The sequence below is a fragment of the Bubalus kerabau genome, chromosome 1, assembly GCF_029407905.1.
Source record: "Bubalus kerabau isolate K-KA32 ecotype Philippines breed swamp buffalo chromosome 1, PCC_UOA_SB_1v2, whole genome shotgun sequence".
Classification (NCBI taxonomy): Eukaryota; Metazoa; Chordata; class Mammalia; order Artiodactyla; family Bovidae; genus Bubalus; species Bubalus kerabau.
This window is the reverse complement of record NC_073624.1, coordinates 239,851,482-239,871,091: the sequence shown is the minus strand read 5'-3', so window position 1 is coordinate 239,871,091 and position 19,610 is coordinate 239,851,482. Positions and strand designations below refer to the sequence as shown.

General features: G+C 40.7%; 1 protein-coding gene across 15 annotated transcripts in view; it reads left to right on the top strand.

The window, feature by feature from the left end:
- Nucleotides 1-19,610, top strand: part of EBF1 (EBF transcription factor 1) — a 429,773-nt gene that overhangs the window by 279,927 nt on the left and 130,236 nt on the right. For 10 of the 15 annotated variants that reach the window (XM_055560798.1, XM_055560708.1, XM_055560697.1 and 7 more), the window contains 2 exons: nt 459-540; nt 16,463-16,604. In XM_055560798.1, coding sequence (XP_055416773.1) covers nt 459-540; nt 16,463-16,604 — 224 coding nt within the window. The remainder of the gene's footprint in view (nt 1-458; nt 541-16,462; nt 16,605-19,610) is intronic. The other 5 variants (XM_055560723.1, XM_055560715.1, XM_055560746.1 and 2 more) reach the window with 1 other exon arrangement.

Below are 19,610 nucleotides of genomic sequence, written 5' to 3'. Positions count from 1 at the left end.
CTTGGAGATGCTCGGATAAAAAGTGTTTACCTTGTCCTTATATTCATCCAGCATGTATTTTGCTGGTTCATCATCTGTGAATTTACGGGGCTTAAATTACATGTTGTTGTTGGGGACCATGAGTAATTCTCAGGCAATTATCTCCAATTGGAACCTGCCTTAAATTATAGGGAAGACTTAGCCTCTCAATGAGTGAAAATACTTCCTTGGGGGCTTAATTCTTCTGTGAGATCTGTTGGCGCCACGGAGAGCATTCTCTTCATATAGAACATCTAACTTGGGTGTGAAATGAAGACTAAAGCTTTAAACCAAATACTGGCTGGCTCTAACGTCATTCTGAATGTTTCAGAAAATGCCCAGAGAATAGAATGCACAACCCGGAAGTGACTTACTACTTTTTTTTTTTCCCCTTCTGTGGAGGACTGAAATGCTAACCATGGTAATTTGTTTCTTCACAGGTTCTTCTTGAAATTCTTCCTCAAATGTAACCAAAATTGCCTAAAGAATGCGGGAAACCCACGTGACATGCGGAGATTCCAGGTGGGTCTGTCTTGTCGTTCTTATACCTGAATAATAACATGAGTATCAGGAGAGGGTAAAAGAAGTCTTAGGTGGAGAAGATCCAGAGTATCATTGTATCAATTTTTTCCCAGAGGTGACAAGCAGGTGAGTTTCGGTCCCTAGGTGTCTTTTCTCTATAAGTTGTTGTTTTAATTAGAGAAGGATTAGGACTGAGCCACCTGCGTTCAGTGGTTGAGACAGTGGTACCCTTTGAGCCTTGTCTGGCTTCCCGAATGGATTCATAGGCTTAAACCAGGGCTCCCCAACCTCCAGGATCTAATGCTGGATGATCTGAGGTGGAGCTGATATAATAATAATAGAAATAAAGTGCACAATAAATGCTATGTGTTTGAATCATCCTGAAACCACCCCCTCCTCACCCTGTCCATGGAAAATTTGTTTTCCATGAAACTCGTACCTGGTGCCAAAAATGTTGGGGACCACTAGCTTAAACCACTGCAGGTTAAGTGAAGCACATACAAATGATGAAGTCTTTGCCTAAAGTTCTACAGGTAGAAAACTGCTCGATAGGAGCTTTGTGCTGTTTTGGAATTACGTCACTTTCCTCCTTCCTTTCTCTTGTTTTCCTTTTCCAATCTTGGAGATTATTAGTAATTATCTTATTAAAAGTGGCTCTCTGAAGAAGCAGGGTGTAGGGCAGTATGGGTGACATTCAGTCTGTTTGAGAAATGTCCTTGTTCAGCCCATATAGATGTTTTTAAGCGTCAGTCAGATCTGCCTCCATTTAAAGCTTTAGTGGTATGTTAACCTCATATAATTATACATTTACTAGAGGAAAAATATGTGAAAATACATTTGTTAACTTCCAAAACACAGAATGGTGGTTAGGCTTTAGGAAAGGTTGCTAAATTCTAGGTACGTGCTTCTCAAACTCTAAAGTGCCGAGAATCCTCTGGGGATCTTGTTAAACTGCTAATTGAGGTCTGTGGTGGGCCTGAAATTCTACCTTTCTAACAAGCTCCCAAGTGATGGGCAAAGCCATGGACCACACTTGGAGTAGCAAGGTTCTAGACCCTTATGTTGCTCTCCATCTAATTTTATGACTAACTCATTTGGTCAATGTTAGTTTCTTCACCAGAGTAATGATGCGTCCATCTAGGATGCCCATGTGGTCTGTCAGTGAAAATATCTTGGGAGTTTAAAGTATGTTCTTAGGTGGAGTTAGTCTGCTTTAAGTGTAGATTGAAATATAGGATCTCTGAGAGGATCTGGACAAATTTTCTCTGCACATTCTCTGATGGGAGAAAGGGAAGGGATGATTTCTGGGCATTAATTTTTGGATGTCAAGATCTCTTAGTTTCCAAGATAATTATTTTTTTTAATAGGTGGGACTTAGTAGTCTCATGAAAGAACAAATTCAGTAAAAAGAAGACCCCTGCCCCTGAGATTCTGAAAAGTTCTGGAAATCATTTGGGCTTGCCACCTTTTGTCCTGACAGATGAATGGGGAGAACCCCTAGATGCCTAGTTTCCTGGAAAATGTCTTTCCTGGGGAGCTTCTGACCAAGTGGGCAGACTTGGGTGCTCTCATTCCTACCCAGGACATTTTTGTGTTGAGTTGGAGCATCTTTGCTGGTGCAACATGTGATGCTGTTAAATATGTGTTGCTAAGTGTCTTAAAATGTGAGAATGAGTTTCATATAAACTGTGTTACTTACCTTGGCCTTGAAATGGGCCATGTATCTCCTTTGACCAAGCTTGGGTTAGGAACAAGCCATGTCCAGACATGAACCAATTCATAACATATAATAAATGTGTCTAGACATGTATGATGCCTTATGAATACTAGGATCGACCTGGCTGTGCTTCACAGAGTGGAAGAGTTAGAGATGGTCTTCAGTAATGTTGGGAATCTAAAGAGAGTGTGTGTAAGATTTCAGGGGCCTTATTTTCCCTTGCAGGACCTGCTAGTGAAATGTCTGAAAGCTTTGAATTATAGGAATGTAGCTTTTGGATGAGATGAGAACCAATTCAGTCTGTTATTTTTGAGAGTGTCTAGAAAGCTTTATTTTTTCAGACAAAGTAGTTATTCTTTGTTGAGTAGAAGGGCTACTGAGACAAGGAGGCATGAGTTAGATTTCCGCAAAACCTCAATTTCCTCTACTGTAAAATGGAGTAAAAATGATGATTCTTTTTATTTCACAAAGGACAGTACTTTGAAAGCATAACTGATTTGCAAAAGATAAAATATGTGGCAGAACCAATATAATATTGTAAAGTAATTAGCCTCCAATTAAATAAACTTTAAAAAGAATAAAAAAAATAAATGTACGATTTTGAAGAAAATATTTGCTATAACCTAAAGCTGGGCCAATAATTGAGCATAGGGTATCTCAGCCTGGGCAGAAATGATACTTTAGACTGAATAAGCCTTTGTTGGGAGGGAGGTGGATTTGTTCTGTGTGTCAAAGGATATTTAGCCAGAATCACTGGCCTTTACCCACCAGATACCAGTAGAGAAACCATCCTCCACCCCTTGCAGTCATGAGAGACACTAAAATATCTCCAGACGTGGACAAACGTCCCCCGTGGGGAAGGGGATGCAGAATTGCCCCTGGTTGGGAATCACTGGTTTAGTCCTCTCCCTGACGACCTCCGGCATGCTCTCCTGCTGACAGTGCGCTGTCCCAAAGAGCGCGCCCTTTGATTACACTTGAAAGTTGCCCAACACAAGGTCCAGCCTTGACAGTGCTCTTTCTCAGTATTCCCCAACTGATCCTAAAGTAGGTGGACCTTTCCCAGTAGGGGCTGCTACCTTGACCACTACCGAGTCAGTCTTTGTGTCAAAGAAGAGCTCTGTCTCTATTAGCAATGAAAGATTCCTTATTGGAGCTCAAATTTAACCCACTTTATTCCTATCACCGACTTCCTACTTACTGGGAGAGGAAAGAGGGAGCCTGTGGCAGAATGAGCACTGACATTTTGTTTTGTATTTGTGTACATTTGCGTATTTCATGAATCATCACTTTTACACGGTTAGCACGTGGTCTTATGCATTGTTGGACGTATCTAGCAACTGCAACTCAGTGTGCTCTAAAAACCATTGTCAGCCTCATTTTTTGTGTGGGCCTCTGCCTCAAGCTTGCTTTTCGTCCTGTGTTCCTTGTCTTGGTTCATTTCTAACCATATTAAGTGTTAGGGAGATGACCATTTATATTTGGGTCTGCATTCATATTTATATGTATAAATGTATGAGTCCATGTATGTATCTTGATATACATCTATGGACATTGCCTGTAATGATGACGATGATGAAGCTGACAATTATGGTGTCCTTTTGTGAGCAGTTTTGTGCTATTTTATATGAGTTACCATATTTATCTTCACACCCAAACAGGAATTAGGGTCATGCAAATAGGAATTACTTCCACTTTACAAATGAGGTACGTGAAGTTTAGGAAAGTTAAGCAGTTTGCCCAAAGTCACACATCTACTAAGTCCCGAGGCAGTGATTCAACCCAGTCAATCTGACCCAGATGTTCTCTAATGTGGTGCAACAGTAAAGAACTTGTCCATAGCCTTTAGGCAGATACGTAGTGAGGCAGTAAGGAGGTCTCTCTACATCTGAGAGCCCAGTGAGTACCTGCGAATAGTATTAGAATCCCAGGGAAGTCAAGGAACAGTGTTCAAAAGGGTGTTTGCTCTGAGTAGAACCTAAGGACGCCAGCTGCCTGAAGAACACTGGGATTCCAATATATCCATCACGCAGAATGTGGAGTTGTGCAGAAGGGGAAAAACTCGAGCACTGTTTCTGATTATAGCCACAGTGCTGGTCAGTGTTTACTCATGTGAACTTTAGAGAAAGAGGTTATTGCTCCGAAGACTGCCTGAGCTTCACCTAATTGGTAGAGGTTTTGGCCAGTTCTCCAGGGCAAGAAAGACCCTTCAACAAATGAAGCCTGAATCCAGGCACCCCTGATGGCTCGGAGCACTCATTTGGAAATCATATTGACGTTCCCAGCTCTTAGAACTAAACCAAAAGGGGGAGGATGAGTTTCTGTGCAGCTGTGCTGGCTGGCAGAGATGAGCCCTAGAAGCACTGGTGGAAGGTTTCCCATGAGCAAACATATGATTTCCCTCATTTTTCTCATAGTACGCTAATTGGAAAGCTGGTTTCAAATATTTTGATGTCACTGTTGCCTCTGAGGGGAGTGAGAGAGAGTCATGTTGGCATGAGAAGACTCCCTTCCCCTCTTTACATCTCAATGTGGCTTTTCCCAGTGACACTGAAAACCCAAGGCCCAGAGATGTCTGAGGGAAGGCATGCCCTCCTGCCTGTCCAGTGGGCTCCCCCTACCTGTTAGGGATGCCACTTTCTCTCTTGTCCCGCTCCCCAGGCCCACTGATCTTCATGCAGCCAGGCCAGGGTGCGTCTCCTCTGAACAGCAATCAGGGGCCTGTGTAGGTGACTGAGGAGGACATAAGAAAGGTTGTTGATCTCTTGACACGTAAAGACATTCTGTCAAGCAAACTCAGCCTCACAGCAGCTGAGCTTCTGGTGTGTAAACAGAGACTGCTTAATTACACAGGTCATATCAATTAGTGTGACCTTAGCATTTTTGAGAAATTCATCACTTTCTGCAGAGCTCGGCTGTATTCATAGTTTCAGGCAGTATGGAATAAGCCTTGTAGAGAATTTAGTACAATCTTTTTATTTTTAAGCTTATAATTGATGTTTTCTTTTGAAATCCCCAGGCTGTGGTTAGGGTAACAAACTTGCTTAAATACAACAGTGGATACAGGCTTCATTCAGTTCTGTGGGTGTGGGGATGACGGGAGAAAGAGAGCAGGAGGGAAGGCGGTTGATGGAGACAGCTCTCTCTCCTGACGGGGAGAATTTCCCTGTGACTAAATGAGCCTGTTTCTTCATCTTGACACTAAAAAGATGCTAATGTCAAAGGAGTGTGTTAAAACCATGTCACGGGTCTGGTTTTTAACTGACGGGAGCTAGACAATTCGAGCTTAAGATTTAAATCCTTATCAATAGCTTCCCTTGTTGGGGCTGGCAGAGCAGGGAGGCGAGGGGAGGAACAAGAACTGGGTACAAGCTATCATCACAGTAGATACCGTAATACCTGGAAAACTGGGAAGTAAATTTCCAAATTCATCTTATTGCTTTAACAAAGTTTTCCATAGGCTGTACATCTGTATCTGTGTATAAATGTTAGATCTGTAACTACATGTGAACATGAGTGTAAGATATGCTTGTTTATGCATGCATGCCTGCTCTCAGTAGTATTTATTGACCTGGTAGGTGGTGAGTATATTGTGATAAGAACAGGAAAGATGGAGTGTCTGCTCTAGTGAAACTTAAATTCTAGTTGGCATCTATTAGTTAGGATAATAGTAGCTGCTGTAACAAACAGACCAAAGAAGATTTAACGGATCACCTTCAACAGAAGGTTGTTTATCCCTAACATAATGGTACAAGGCAAGTGTTCCTGGTGGGGAGTAGCTCTTGTATGTGAAGTAGTCTCCACCACCCCCTAGAACCTTATTGTCTCCATACATCCAGCTGAAGGGTAAAGAGTGCATGGAGGGGCTTGTGGGCTTAAAAACCTCGTCTTAGAAATGATTCTTGTCAAATCTGCCCACATTCTACTGGCTAGAAGTCTGTCACACAGCCATGTATGACCACAGAGAGGCCTGAAAATGTCTAGTTGTACTGTCCAAGAAGAAAAGATAGTTATATGGGGAACAGTGACCTTCAGTTGCTACACTGTCAAAACCAATACAATATTGTAAAGTAACTAGCCTCCAATTAAAAGAAATAAATTTATATAAAATAAAATATAATAAAAATTTCAATTATTGCTTTAAGGAAGTGAAGCAGGGTATTATGAGAGAGAACACCAGTGTGGGATGGGGGATGGGAACATACTTTAAAAGCAGGTGACCAAGGAAACTTTCGAGGAGGGAACTCTTAAGCTCAGAGCTAATGGATAAGAATAAGTCATTTTGAGAAGAGCCAGAAGAATTTTCTGAGCAGACAGAGCAGCAAGCCCAAAATTCACGTTTGTCTCGTGTTTATCTGAGATGAACAATTTTCTTTTGCTTACTCATCATTGGGAATGGGGGTGGGGTAAGAAATATGAGGAGAAACTATCAGGTTTTTCTTCCCAAATTCCCACCAAAAATGTGTGGTCTTTCAAAAATGATGACGTAGTTAATGACATTAAAAGGCAACCCTCTGCCTTCCCCCCTTCTTTGGTGAATTCTATAAATTTTGGAGAATCCTTCTTATTTATTCAGAAGCCCACAGGGTATGATTAGAGGATTCTTAAAATATATGCCCATTCTCTGCAGTTTCGGTCTGCTTTTAAAGGCACTTAAAGAAAGAAGGAAACGTTCTCAACCCTTTTATTTCTCTCCCACCGTTCCCCACCCCCGTCTTATATTGTTTTGACAAACAGCACATCTTGCAATTAAATTCTTTACCAACAGAATGTTAGGGGCCTGAGCCGCAATCACTCTCTTCCTACAGAATAATTTCAAGATGCACCATGCTGATTAATTATACTGAAAGCAGCTCTAATGATAGTTTCAGAATACAGGATTAATTCACATAACATGGTAAATACAAATGGTGGATTTTCAACCTGATATATTAAACCATTACGGCTTATTGGGCAAATATGTATCTTGGCATGAGCCTTATGCTGGGCCTTGGCAGAAAATATGCATCACTGAAAAGGAATCCTTATGACTAGGATTTGATGAGTGGTAGCTCTGCACTTAGAGGAAATAAATTCCTACATTAAGTACAGTTGCTATTGAAAAAAATGTAAAATATATTAAAGGATAGACATAGAAGTGTTTGGTTTGATCAGTGTTGCCCAGTGGATATTGGATCTGAGGATGCATGGTACTTACTGAGACTTGCCAACCCAGAGGTATTCTTATATTCTTCCACTTTTTAGGTTGTAACTTACAGAGCTCTTACTATGTGTGAGACCTTGTACTAAGTGTTTTGCATGTATAATTTTATTTGTTTTTCCACCCTCTTTCCCTTGTTTACTTTGCTCCAAATGAGCACATTGACCTTCCTTCTCTTCCGTCATTTTTCTTCACCAAATGTACTAAACTCATTCCTTCCTCAGGATTTTTGCACTTGTTATCCTGTGCCCCTGGAAGTTCTTCTGCCACATCATTGAATGGCTGGTTACTTCTTATTAGTCAGATTTCAGCAAAAATGTCACCTCCTTAGAGAGGTCTTCCTAATCATCCGCTTAAAAGTAGTTCCTGCCTGGGCTTCGCCCCCTTCCTCATTTTATTTTCTTCTTGGAACTTTTTACCTTCTGAAATTTGCTTTCATTGTTTATCTATTTATTGTCTAAAAACTCTTTTTTATTCTGGACAGAGACTAAGCTCTTGATGGGCACATACTCTGTCATTGCTGCTTCTCCAGTACATAAAATGATGCCTGACACCTATTCCTATGATTAAATGACTTATCTAAGGTTACAGACTAGTGAGTGATGGAGTCGGGGTTCGCACTCAGCACTATCTGACCCCGGGATCTGAACTGACGACTATATGCTGTTTTCTTGCTTCCAGTTTCCATGTCCGTGTACCATGGTCCCATAAGCAGAAAGCATGCATGGCAGTTATGTATACTTGGGCTCACTGCTACTTAAAATGGCCAATGGGAACACATAAATGGAGCACCAGTTAAATGCCAACAACAACATTAAAAGGCATCAAAAGTATCCTGATCCACAGAGAGAGAAACTAAGTTCAGATCAATGATGAGTTTTTATGTCTACAATGTGTCACAGTTCAGGAGACAGAAGCTGAGGAATCCAAGGATTTAGAAGTGTCCATTCTTATCTTACTGTTAAAAGAAGAGAGATTTTTGTCTTGAGGCTCAGAGAGTGGATTTAATTCAGCTCCTCAGTCCCTCACTCCTGCAGTTCCACTCTGTTACATCCTGTAGGTTCATGCGTCCTCCATAATTTTTAATGAGTTATTTGGGATCTTTCAACCAGATAGAAACTTGCAATCAAGCTGGTTTCAGAGAATATCTCTTTCCATATCAGCCAAGGAGATTTTAAAGGACAAAGTTAATGAAGACCCAACTGCTGCAGACCATTTTTATGTAGATAATGCCTAAAGTGTAGTCAGTCAAACAGACAGCGATGTGTACTGGAAGAGACAGTTAGGGGAAAGAGGACCTAAGCCAGGAGCAAGGATTGAGAGGCCAGAAGTGGACCTAGAGCCTGAAGTTTCCCTTCAACTTTGCCTTTGCTCTTAATTCATCCTGTGGCCTTGAAGTTTTTAAGCCTCTTGGGTCTCAGTTTTCCAAGCTGTCAGACACGCCTGAGTGAGTGAACTGAACTGAAAAGGAGGAATTGGATAAATTCGCAGTATCATAACTACTGAGGTCTCCTTTTTCATTTTCTCTTATGAACCTCTTGTGGTGACATATCTTCCAACTTAATTGCATTTATTGAATAAGAGTCACACTCTCTATTTTAAAATTAGTCAAAGCCATGGAAACTGACAATTTTGAGCTTCTCATGTGCATGAGATTACTGTGTTTCCACATGGAACTGATATGATCCCATATCAACAAAGGCAAGTTACTGCATGTTATAGTATGCATCCTTCCTATGGATGAATTAGGGTACCCTTTTTTGCAGGGTTGTCCCCAGTGCTACATTAGAAAGCGCGTAGTTGGGAGCCACTAGATTGGCCGATTTCTTGGGTCTCTTGGAACTCATTGGAGGAGCCTGTAAAGGGTAGTTCAGTTGATAGGTTGGGTGTAGAATGTGGGCTGTGTGAAGCAGAGGGTAGAAGTTGGACCCAGTAGACTTTATTTTGTAGGGAAGTTTTAGGCTTACAGAAAAATGAAGGGAAAGTGCAGAGAGTTCATGTATACTTCCTTAATGCCCCTTATGCAGTTTCCCTTATTAACATCTTGCATTAGTGTGATACATGTGTTACAACTGATGTGTCAGTATTGATATACTATTATTAATTTCCATAGTTTACCCTAGGACTCACTGTGTTATACATTCTGTGGGTTTATACAGATTCGTGATATGTGTCTACCATTACAGTGCTGTTTAGAATGGTTTCATCTCCATCCTCCCCCACCGGTTCCTCTGTGCTCTGCCTATTCATCTCTTCTTCCCTCTTCCCAAACTCCTGGCAACCACTGGTCTTCCCACTGTCTCCATAGTTATCCCTTTTCCAAAACGTCATATAGTTGGAATGATGAAGTATATAGTCTTTACAGGTTTGCTTTTTTCATTTAGCAATCTGCATTTAAGTTTCCTTCATGTCTTTTTGTGCCTTGATAGCACATTTCTTTTTATTGCTGCATCATCCTCCATTTTGTGGATTACCAGTTTGTTTATTTATCCATCTGTTGGACATTCTGGTTGCTGATGCCTTTTATTTAGTTGAATTTTTTAATTACTATGATGGTTAAATCACATGCAGTTGTACAAAATTATTCAGAGGGATCCTGTGTATCCTTTATTCAGTTTCCCCTAATAGTGATATTTTGCAAAATTATTGATCAGTATTAGAGTGTTCTATTGCTCAGATGGTAAAGAATCCGCTTGCAACACAGGAGACCCAGGTTCAATCTCTGGGTCAGGAAGACTCCCTGGAGAAGGGAATGGCAACCCATTCCAGTATTCTTGCCTGGAGAATTTCATGGACAGAGGAGCCTGGTGGGCTACAGTCCATGGGGTTGCAAAGAGTCAGACATGACATACAGTATTCATACAGGATATAAACATTGATGCAATCCACTCATCTTATTCACATGTCTCTAGTTTTGCTTGTACTCATCCATGTGTATATTTTAGTGCTATACTATTTTGTCATGTGTAGGTCTGTGTATCTGTCACCCCACAGTCAAGATATTAGACGTTTTCATCACTGCAAAGATGCCGGCCTTATGTAGCCTCCACATCCATCTTCCCTCTGCCCCTAATCTCTGCCAACCACTTCTCTGTTCTTCATTTCTAAATTGTTGTTATATCAAGAAGTAGTAAATAGAATCATGCAGTGTACTAGTTTGCTACGACTGCTGTAACAAAATACCACAGGCCCAGAATGTATTTTCCAAAATCCTGGAGGCTGGAAGTTCTGGATCAGGGTGTTGGCAGGCTTGGTTTTGTTGGCTTGCGGATGGCTACCTTCTCGCTACATCCTCACATGGTCTTTTTTCTTTGCCTGAAGACTCTTGTGTGTCCAAATTTCCTTTCCTTGTAAGGATATCAGTAAGATTAGATTAGGACCAACCTTAACAACCTCATTTTAAACTTAATTACCTCTTCAAAGGCTCCATCTGCAAATACAGTTGTGTTCTTAAGTTCTAGGGTTAGCACTTCAACATGTGAATTTTGAGGGGGACACAATTCAGCTCATAATATGCAGTATGTAGCCTTTTGATACTGGCTTTTTTCACCTGACATAATTCTCTGGAGATTCATTCAGATGTATCAATAGTTTATTCCTTTTGATTGCTGAGTGCTATTCCGTGGGATGTTTCTTGCTGCTGCTGCTGCTAAGTCACTTCAGTCATGTCCGACTCTGTGCAACCCCATAGACGGCAGCCCACCAGGCTCCCCCGTCCCTGGGATTCTCCAGGCAAGAACACTGGAGTGGGTTGCCATTTCCTTCTCCAATGCATGAAAGTGGAAAGTGAAAGTGAAGTCGCTCAGTCGTGTCCAACTCTTAGTGACCCCATGGACTGCAGCCTACCAGGCTCCACCATCCATGGGATTTTCCAGGCAAGAGTACTGGAGTGGGGTGCCATTGCCTTCTCCAGGAATGCTTCTTAATGCCTTTTAATTTTATGTACTTCAGGTCAGTGCATTTCCTACCTTTATTAAGGGCTCTGAATTAACGCAAACATAGAATAAGCTAAACGCAGAGGTAAGGAAGCTGTGAAATAGACCAACTTTAGCACTAATTTCCTTACACTGAGTTATCATATGTAAACCTTAAAAACCAAGATTTATAATTTTTAAATTGTTATTTAAAATTAAATTGCTGAAGATGTTATATTTTAGAGAGAGGTACTTCTTACCAAGATATTCTAAATTTAAATACCGAAAATATTTTTATGACTTAATCGTCCCCCTAGAAATGTTTAAAGATATAGATTTCAACTTTTGGTGGCCTATGTCCTAACCCCTTCTTCCACATGAGCTGCTGCTTTTGTTAATGTGATCTGCCACTCATCACTGAATTTAGCTGCCTATGTCTTTTTGAAAATCTGCTCATGAGACAGATTATGCTTCATCAATTTGAGAGAATATAGTTGGGACATACAGCATCTCCTGCTTGATCAGAAGGGAAGAGGGACAGTCTAAAGAATGATAGCAAGGAAATGATAACCAATAACAAAATTCCTAGAGAATCCTTCATTAAAATGACATATTAGGAAAAATATACTGGCATTGATAAAATGCAGAAAAATTTACAAGCTGATTTCAGAGCAATAAGGTTTCATTTCATTTCAAGTTTAGAATGTAAAAGGCTAATAGGCAGAAGGTTTATAAAAAGCAAAAGTACAGAAACCATGAAATTTGCAATTCACAAGGGTCTAAATTATATAATTAAATGTCGTGAACATGAAGGTCTTTAAATTTGTAAGATTTCATTGTTAAACTAATAAAAAGTGAATGTAGAAGAAATAATTTCTGTATCCTTGTATTGAAAATAACAATTTATGCTGGGTCCTCTTTATAGCAAATAAGATGCTTCAGATTATCAGCCCAACACAGGTTCTTGAACTTGTTGATGAAATCACCAACAAAGCAACAACTCTGCTAGCACTGCTAACATTTGCTCTATGAGAACTGGAAACCATACTAACCACTTTAAATAATGTAAGCCTCACAGTGACCTTATGAGTTAGGTACTATTAACATTTCCATTTGAGAGTCAGGGACACAGGGGCTTAGAGAGGTTAAGTTACTTGGCCAAAGTCACATCAGCTAGGAAAGCTTGAGAGTCAAAAGTCATAAGTTTTGTTTTGAATTTTAGTTCTAAATAGATTGGGGAGGTAGTAAAAATAGTAACATTTAGGTCTATTTAGATCTAGGATATAAGATAGCAAATTGTGAACCATTGTAATGAGCCAAGAAATTGAAAACTTCATTGCAAAATCTTCAAAGTCTGTGTATAGTTGTGGCCTTTTTATTCCTTAACATTGAATATTGTCACTTGGAGAATTGGACACAAACAGAAAATACCATGGAACACACTGAGTATTCATCAGCATGTCTGTGGATTGCTATACTGAAAAGCCATGCTCCTTCCCCAGATAGAGTTTTACTTCCCCCAAAATACAATGATAATACATATATATAACCCTAAACATGCCTAAGTTTAATACTTATTTCAGGAGAAATAAATTGGGTATCCTCACAAATAAATTGGAACAATTTATTTCAAAATCATTGTACAGCAGCCCTGTCCAATAGAACATTCTTCAGTGAAGACAGTGTTCTGTATCTGCCTTGTCCAGTATAGTAGCCTCCAGCCACATGTGACTAGTGACCACTTGAAATATGGCTATGGAAATTCAGGAACAATGGAATTTTAAATTGTATTTAATTAGTTTAAATTTAAATAGCCAAATGTGTGGTTACTGTCTTAGTATAATTCTAGACTATGTTAATGATAACAGATATCATAAAATTCTAAATATACCTGTTCCTCATTTTATCCTGGGTCAGCAGAGTGAGGAAGAAGGTAGAAAAGGGAAGGGATGGTCAAGTCCAAATGTAAAATCATTTTCCATGTTTATCTGTCCCAAATTCAAGCTGAGTTTTGTTGACAAAATTTGGGAAGGTTGAAGATTTGGCAGGCTTGCCTGTCCCCTTGCCTGCATGAACATGTCAGCACCTCATTAATCTTGTGTTTAAACTGTGAAGGCCCTTTTCCCTCCCAGTATAGGCTTATTTTTAAAGGATTTTTCAGTGCTCCCTTTGCATTTCAGGATTTTATATATATATATATGTGTGTGTGTGTGTGTGTGTGTGTGTGTGTGTGTATTTATAAGTTGATCTGTAGATTAATTGCAGCATTTATTTTATTTAACTATATTCTAATCATTTCAAATTGAAATGAGAGAAATTATTTTGGGGTAAGGATGTTAAAATGTATGGTGTTATGAGTTTTGAGGAACATATAAGGTGTTTATTTTCTAGAAATTTAAAGGCATGAGAATTCTCGGTATCATCTTTCTCCAATTATAATTGGTCTTTCAATGAAATAATCCTATCACACATGTGGCCTTGGTAAACCCTCTCTTGCCAAGAAAAGAAAGGCATATGGGGTGTAGTTTTCTTTCCTAACCGTTTTCAGTTTTTGTTCAACGTAGGAATTAGATGACAGTGTCTTTAAACGATACTGAATATTTTAAGCCTGTAGCAGTCTGACTTACAGGTGCATGTTGGATTGTCATTGCTTTTTTTTTTTTTTCTTAAGACAGACGTCTAGAATAACCACTTTCTGTATTTCCTGACACTGGAAACAGATACCGTTTGTCATTCCTTTTATAGTTTCTTCAGCTAACGACTCCAGTGACCACTCAATTGTGGTCTTGTAGTAAATCAAAAATTCTTTGAAAGACCCAGCTCCGTTACATAATTGTAAATGTCCCACGAAGTCATCACCTAAACTGAAAAGAAAAATGAATTTCTGTTGCTTTAAATAATATAGAGTCTGCCGCCACTCATAGTACTTTTCGAAAATAGAAGAATAGATAATTTTCTTCTCCTCTCCCTCTTAGTCTTTCTCCTTCTCTTCCTTCTAAATTAACCTATAATTGATGAGGCACACACAGAGCCTCCAGCCGTCGCATCTGGTTGGTCAATCATGAAGAAAGAGAAAAACCACTTTGCAAACTGCTGCTTAGAACTGACTGTGTCCTTCCACGAATGACTTGCCCTGGCTGGAATTTTGGATATCACAATGACTAAGGAGAACACGCTGAGTCCCTAAATGGACTCTCTTAATTGTTTACTTTGCATTTTAGTAAAATAGAAGTGAAAACTAAAATCAGGTGCGGATCCGAGTCCTGCTTGGGGTTGGATCTTGATGAGGACCCCGAGGGAGAATGGAGGGGACCCCATGGGAGCCCCCCCAACAGTCATCCCTGGGAGACCCCAGAGTGGGACCCCACTTCCTGGGTCTGAGGAAGTCTAGACCCTCTTGGTGTGGGGGAGAAGGGCCTCGAGTCTGCAGAAGGGAGGGCCCAGAAGGAAAACAGAAAAATTGTGTTGCCATCCTGGAGGCAAAGGGGCAGGGAATCTGCTGTGTTTAACCAGGATGCTTTGAGGTCAAAGAGGTGGAGACAGTGGAACTTTTAAGTGTGGCATCCATTGGTGGGGGTCTGCAGGGTTGGGAGTGGGGTTGCTTTTCCAGGCAGGGCTTACAGTTCACAGGCCCTGCATTTTCCCCTCTGCCCAACTCAGGTGATGAAATCAGAGTACTCATTTCCCAAGACTCTAGAAGGCAGAGTTCCCTTTCCCCAACTTGGAGAAAAGGCTTCTCAGAAGCTGGGGCCTCAGTATGTGCCAATCCTTGTAAAGCGTTTCACCTCTTCAGGGGCTAATGCCTCTCGAAACCAAGAACAATTAAAGCACCAAAACCAAGAACAATTAAAGCGCGAGTCTTCCCAAGCAACTGGGGAATTGAGCAAAAATAAATCAGAAATCCTCAGCCTTGGCTCTGGAGGTTTGCCTCATTATGAGAGCAGATCTATTAGCCCTCTTGCCATTGTCTTTCATTTCTCAAGTGAGGTGATTCTAATTAAATTAATCTGCATGTCAATCTATCGGTGATCAATCAAAGAGCCTGAGGTTCCCCCTATGCTGCAGGGTGCTTGCGGCTGACAGGGGCTGATAATGGAGGAAGAAATAAACTGTCGAGCAAAGTTAATTAGTCAACATAATAGGTGGATTAAACGGGAGCCGGCTGATTGCTGTTTCCCATGTCAAAGCATGAGGTGGGCGCTGAAGCTGCAATTACAGACAATTATTATATTTGGTTGTAAGAGGTCGCATGAATAAACATATCTCTGTGGGTTTCAGTTTTAATCCTCTTTCCCATTTAATATAAGGAGAAGTGTAGGTCATTTCTTCTCATTGTTTTAGTCAAAGTTCTCTGAGAAAATACCTTTGCCTGGGTCCCTTCTGGCAAACTCCAATCAGTTTATGGGACCGCCAGGGTATCTGGTTGTACCTTGGGCCAAGGCTTCTTTTTTTTTGGCCTTGAAACACAGCTCTAAGACTCTTAATTAGCAAAGATTTTTGGGTAGTGGTGGTGATGGTGGTGAGGGGGGCTTTGGTCTGATGTCTGCTTAACTAAACTAATGTGGGTAGAAAAAAGTACAAGAAACCCCAAAAAGACACCCAGGAGAGAAAAATGCATCCCAGCTCTCACTGAAACCCCTCTTTTTCATTTCTCTCTCCTCTTAACCCTGACACAGTGATGGTGGGGGGAATATTTTAAAGATTCAAAAGATTTTTATTTGCATGATCAACTGTGATATCTGCTTCAGTGTCTAAACTGAAGGGTAATTTAGGTGAAACACAACCACCCTTGTGTAAAAAAAAATATGCTAATAAAGATCCTCTTGTTAAAATTATGGTTAACAGTGTACCTTCTGCTGTATAACTATAAACTGTGCAATTTTACTTAAAACTGCATCAAAAGCGTTCCATGCCAAAGACCCACTCATCAATAGCTCCTCTTGTTAGACTTGTACAGCATAAGCACCAGTTATTATGTGAAATAGCTATGCAATTTTCTGCAGCTCCCAGCTGTTATTTATTTAACTTGAGTTTATTACCCTCCGTGCTTTTATATTAAAATGTTCATTCATTTCTCTCTTCTGTCTCCAGGTCGTGGTGTCTACGACAGTCAATGTGGATGGCCATGTCCTGGCAGTCTCTGATAATATGTTTGTCCATAATAACTCAAAGCATGGGCGGAGGGCTCGGAGGCTTGACCCCTCGGAAGGTACGCCCTCTTATCTGGAACATGGTAGGCGAATCATTTTCATTGGTTGTCATTGCTACTTTAACTGTGCATTTATTTGGTTTCTTTCTTCCAACGCCACCATCTTTTCTACCCCTTTTCAAATTTCAAATGTCATGTTGAACAGTGTTGATGCTGAGTATTTCAATACAGGAAGATATCTCAGAGGCCCAGGCTTTCTTGTTGCACAGGTCCCTACCCTGGAAATGGCTGACATTTCCTTCCTTATGGTGGAAAGACAGAGGGAGATTGGACCACTGCTTTATTTTAAACTGCCACTTGATTTTAAAAACAGTGAAAGGCCAAAGCAGGCAACAAAAATCCTGATTTTGAGTTTTTTGAGATTTTGAGTATTTTGAGTTTGTGGTTGACCTGGTTGTATAATGAGCTTCACTTTCTTTACAATCCTAATGGTATGTGTCTGTGACCATACATTTAACTTCATTTGGAGATAAGGTTCCAAAGTCTTGGTTGGATGTGTTTCTTTTTGCATATAAATTCCAAACTAAATGTTCCTTCCATTTATGTGCCCTGTGCATGCCCCACCCCTCATCACCACATGATGCAGACTGCTTTATGTAGGCAGATTTTGGTGGGGAGAAATCATATTTGCCTTTATTTTATGGCTAGTTAGTTGTACCTTTGAGAGGTCTGGAGGAAACCAGACAAAAATTTGAAACAAAGTGAATGCCACTCCAAGGAATAATAGGCTGGACTGAGCGTATGTCCAAATGTTTCTGAGCTACCTGTATATATATATATATAGTGTATCCATCTGTTCATCATCCATCCATTCATCAACACATCTACCCATCCATCATCATCCATCCTCTATCTATCCATTCCAGTCATCCTTTATTTATCCATCCATTTTTCATCCATCCATCAATCCACCCAAAAAACTGCGACTGAGTTTCAACTGGATACCAGTCACTGTGCTAGGTTTTCTCCAATCTCCTCAAGTTAAACTCTTCACTTATTTTCCCCATTTCACTTTCAGTTTGCTAGGTCATCAGAATTCTCTTGAAAACACTACCACACAAAGTACCAGCTGATTGCCTGATTTTTTGATGGACCACGAACTGTCCACGATCTAGTTCATAGGGTAGAAAACTCCTTTCTCTGCCAGCATCTCAATTTAATAGACACGCTACTGTCATCGTGTATGCCTGTTTGTGTGTGTGTGTGTGTGTGTGTGTGTGCCTAAGGAATACACAATCTTTACTTTTTATTAATTAGCCAGATGGAACACTCTTAGAAGGGATTCTATACCACATCGAGTTTTACAGTCTTTTTAAAGTAAACCATCATCTTTCAAAAGCTGCTTCTTTATGGTTTCATTAGTGCTGGGATGGATGGATATTACTTTTTGCAGGAGGCCATTTGAAACACCTGCTCATGATCACATTCCTAGCTCCATTTCTGTACTTAAAATTATTTGGATCCTCACTTTATAGTAATATTGCCATTTTTATACCCTTGGAGTCACTTCAGACTTTGTATGATTAGAGATATTGAGTTTAAAGGAAGAAGGAAAAAATAGGTAAATACTCAGTGGATACAATTTGGACAACAGTGGCTTAAAAGCCAAAGTCTTGTTTCCAGCTCTAATCGTTAGTTACTGTCCTGTCTGGGAACTGACTTGACTGTCAGTTTGGTATCTGACAGTCATGGGTTCATAGTTCTAAAATGTGCTCCATGTGCAGACCACACCCAGGTTCCCATTCCTGCCCTTGGGAAGCTGGTGGGAGAGGATATGACACCTTGCAAATCATCCCTTCACCAAAAAACCCGCAAAACAAACTCACTAGCCAGGACACCTCTAGGGCTTGGAGGTCAGGAACATTATTTTACATCATGGCATGGTAGAGAAAGAGCCTTGAAACCTAAATCAGTTCCGAGCTTCACTTCTAGCCTCTGTGTGACCTTGGACAAGTCAGCTTACCTTTGAGGATCCTTAGTTTCTTTCTCGGCAAAGTGAAGGTGATGATCTCTGGGGGGTAAACAAAAAAAAATGTGCCTTGGGTGGGGGCAGGTCACATACAGAGGGGAAGTTGGCTGGGTGGAGACTGCGGAAGAAGGGCAAGTTCATGCTCTGCCGACCCAAGCCCCAGGCAGTTGTCATCAAGGGCAGGGAGAGCCCAGGTGGGCCAGATGTTCCAGTCTGACCAGAAGTAAAACTCTCTCAATTTTTAATTGTTGGTAACAAATTACAAGTGTTTTAGCCCCTGAAGGGAGGACAGGGGAAAAAAGTCACTTAGGTAGAAGACAGCCAGAAGCTCACAGTTTGAGATTTCTGGATCAAAATGTCTGTACGCTATCTTCCAGCTGGAACGTTCTCCCTTCTAGGTGGACATATTAATGTTTCAGTTGGGCTACCGTTTATACTCTAAGTTTTAAAGACAGCATTTTATTCCTCTGCTGCAGGTGACCAGTCCACAGATGACCATATTCTTAGCATATTACTCAAGAAATAATGACATTTCACTGTGTATTCATGGTTAACCATCTCTGGGACCTGAGTGTGTCCTATCTCCTTCAGCTAGAGGGCCTCCCTCTCACCAAAACCTGACTTCATTTCTACCCAGAAGAATAAAAAGGCAGACACCTTGAGGTTCTCAGTAATGACAGTAACGTGGAAATCTGCTTCTCTGCAGAATGAATCAACCAACCACACATAACCACCCACTCATTTAGACACTTCAAGCTGACACATAAATATCTACTCAGCAGAGAGTGACTTTGGGCTTCTTCATGATGCTGTGTGGGAGTGGACTTTGATGCTAATTCACGTCGACTTGAGGGTATAGTAATACTTTATCTTGCTATTAAACAATCCAATTTGAAACTGACTCACAGAGCCATACCCCCTCGTCAGCCCCTGCCTCTGCTACCTCCACCTCACAGAGCTGCCCCACAGTGAGACTGCGTGTGCTGTTTTCACCTCCTAGGTGACTTGCAAGAGCCTTGTTTTCCCTCATTCTGGGCTCCCTACCATCTCATTTACAGGTA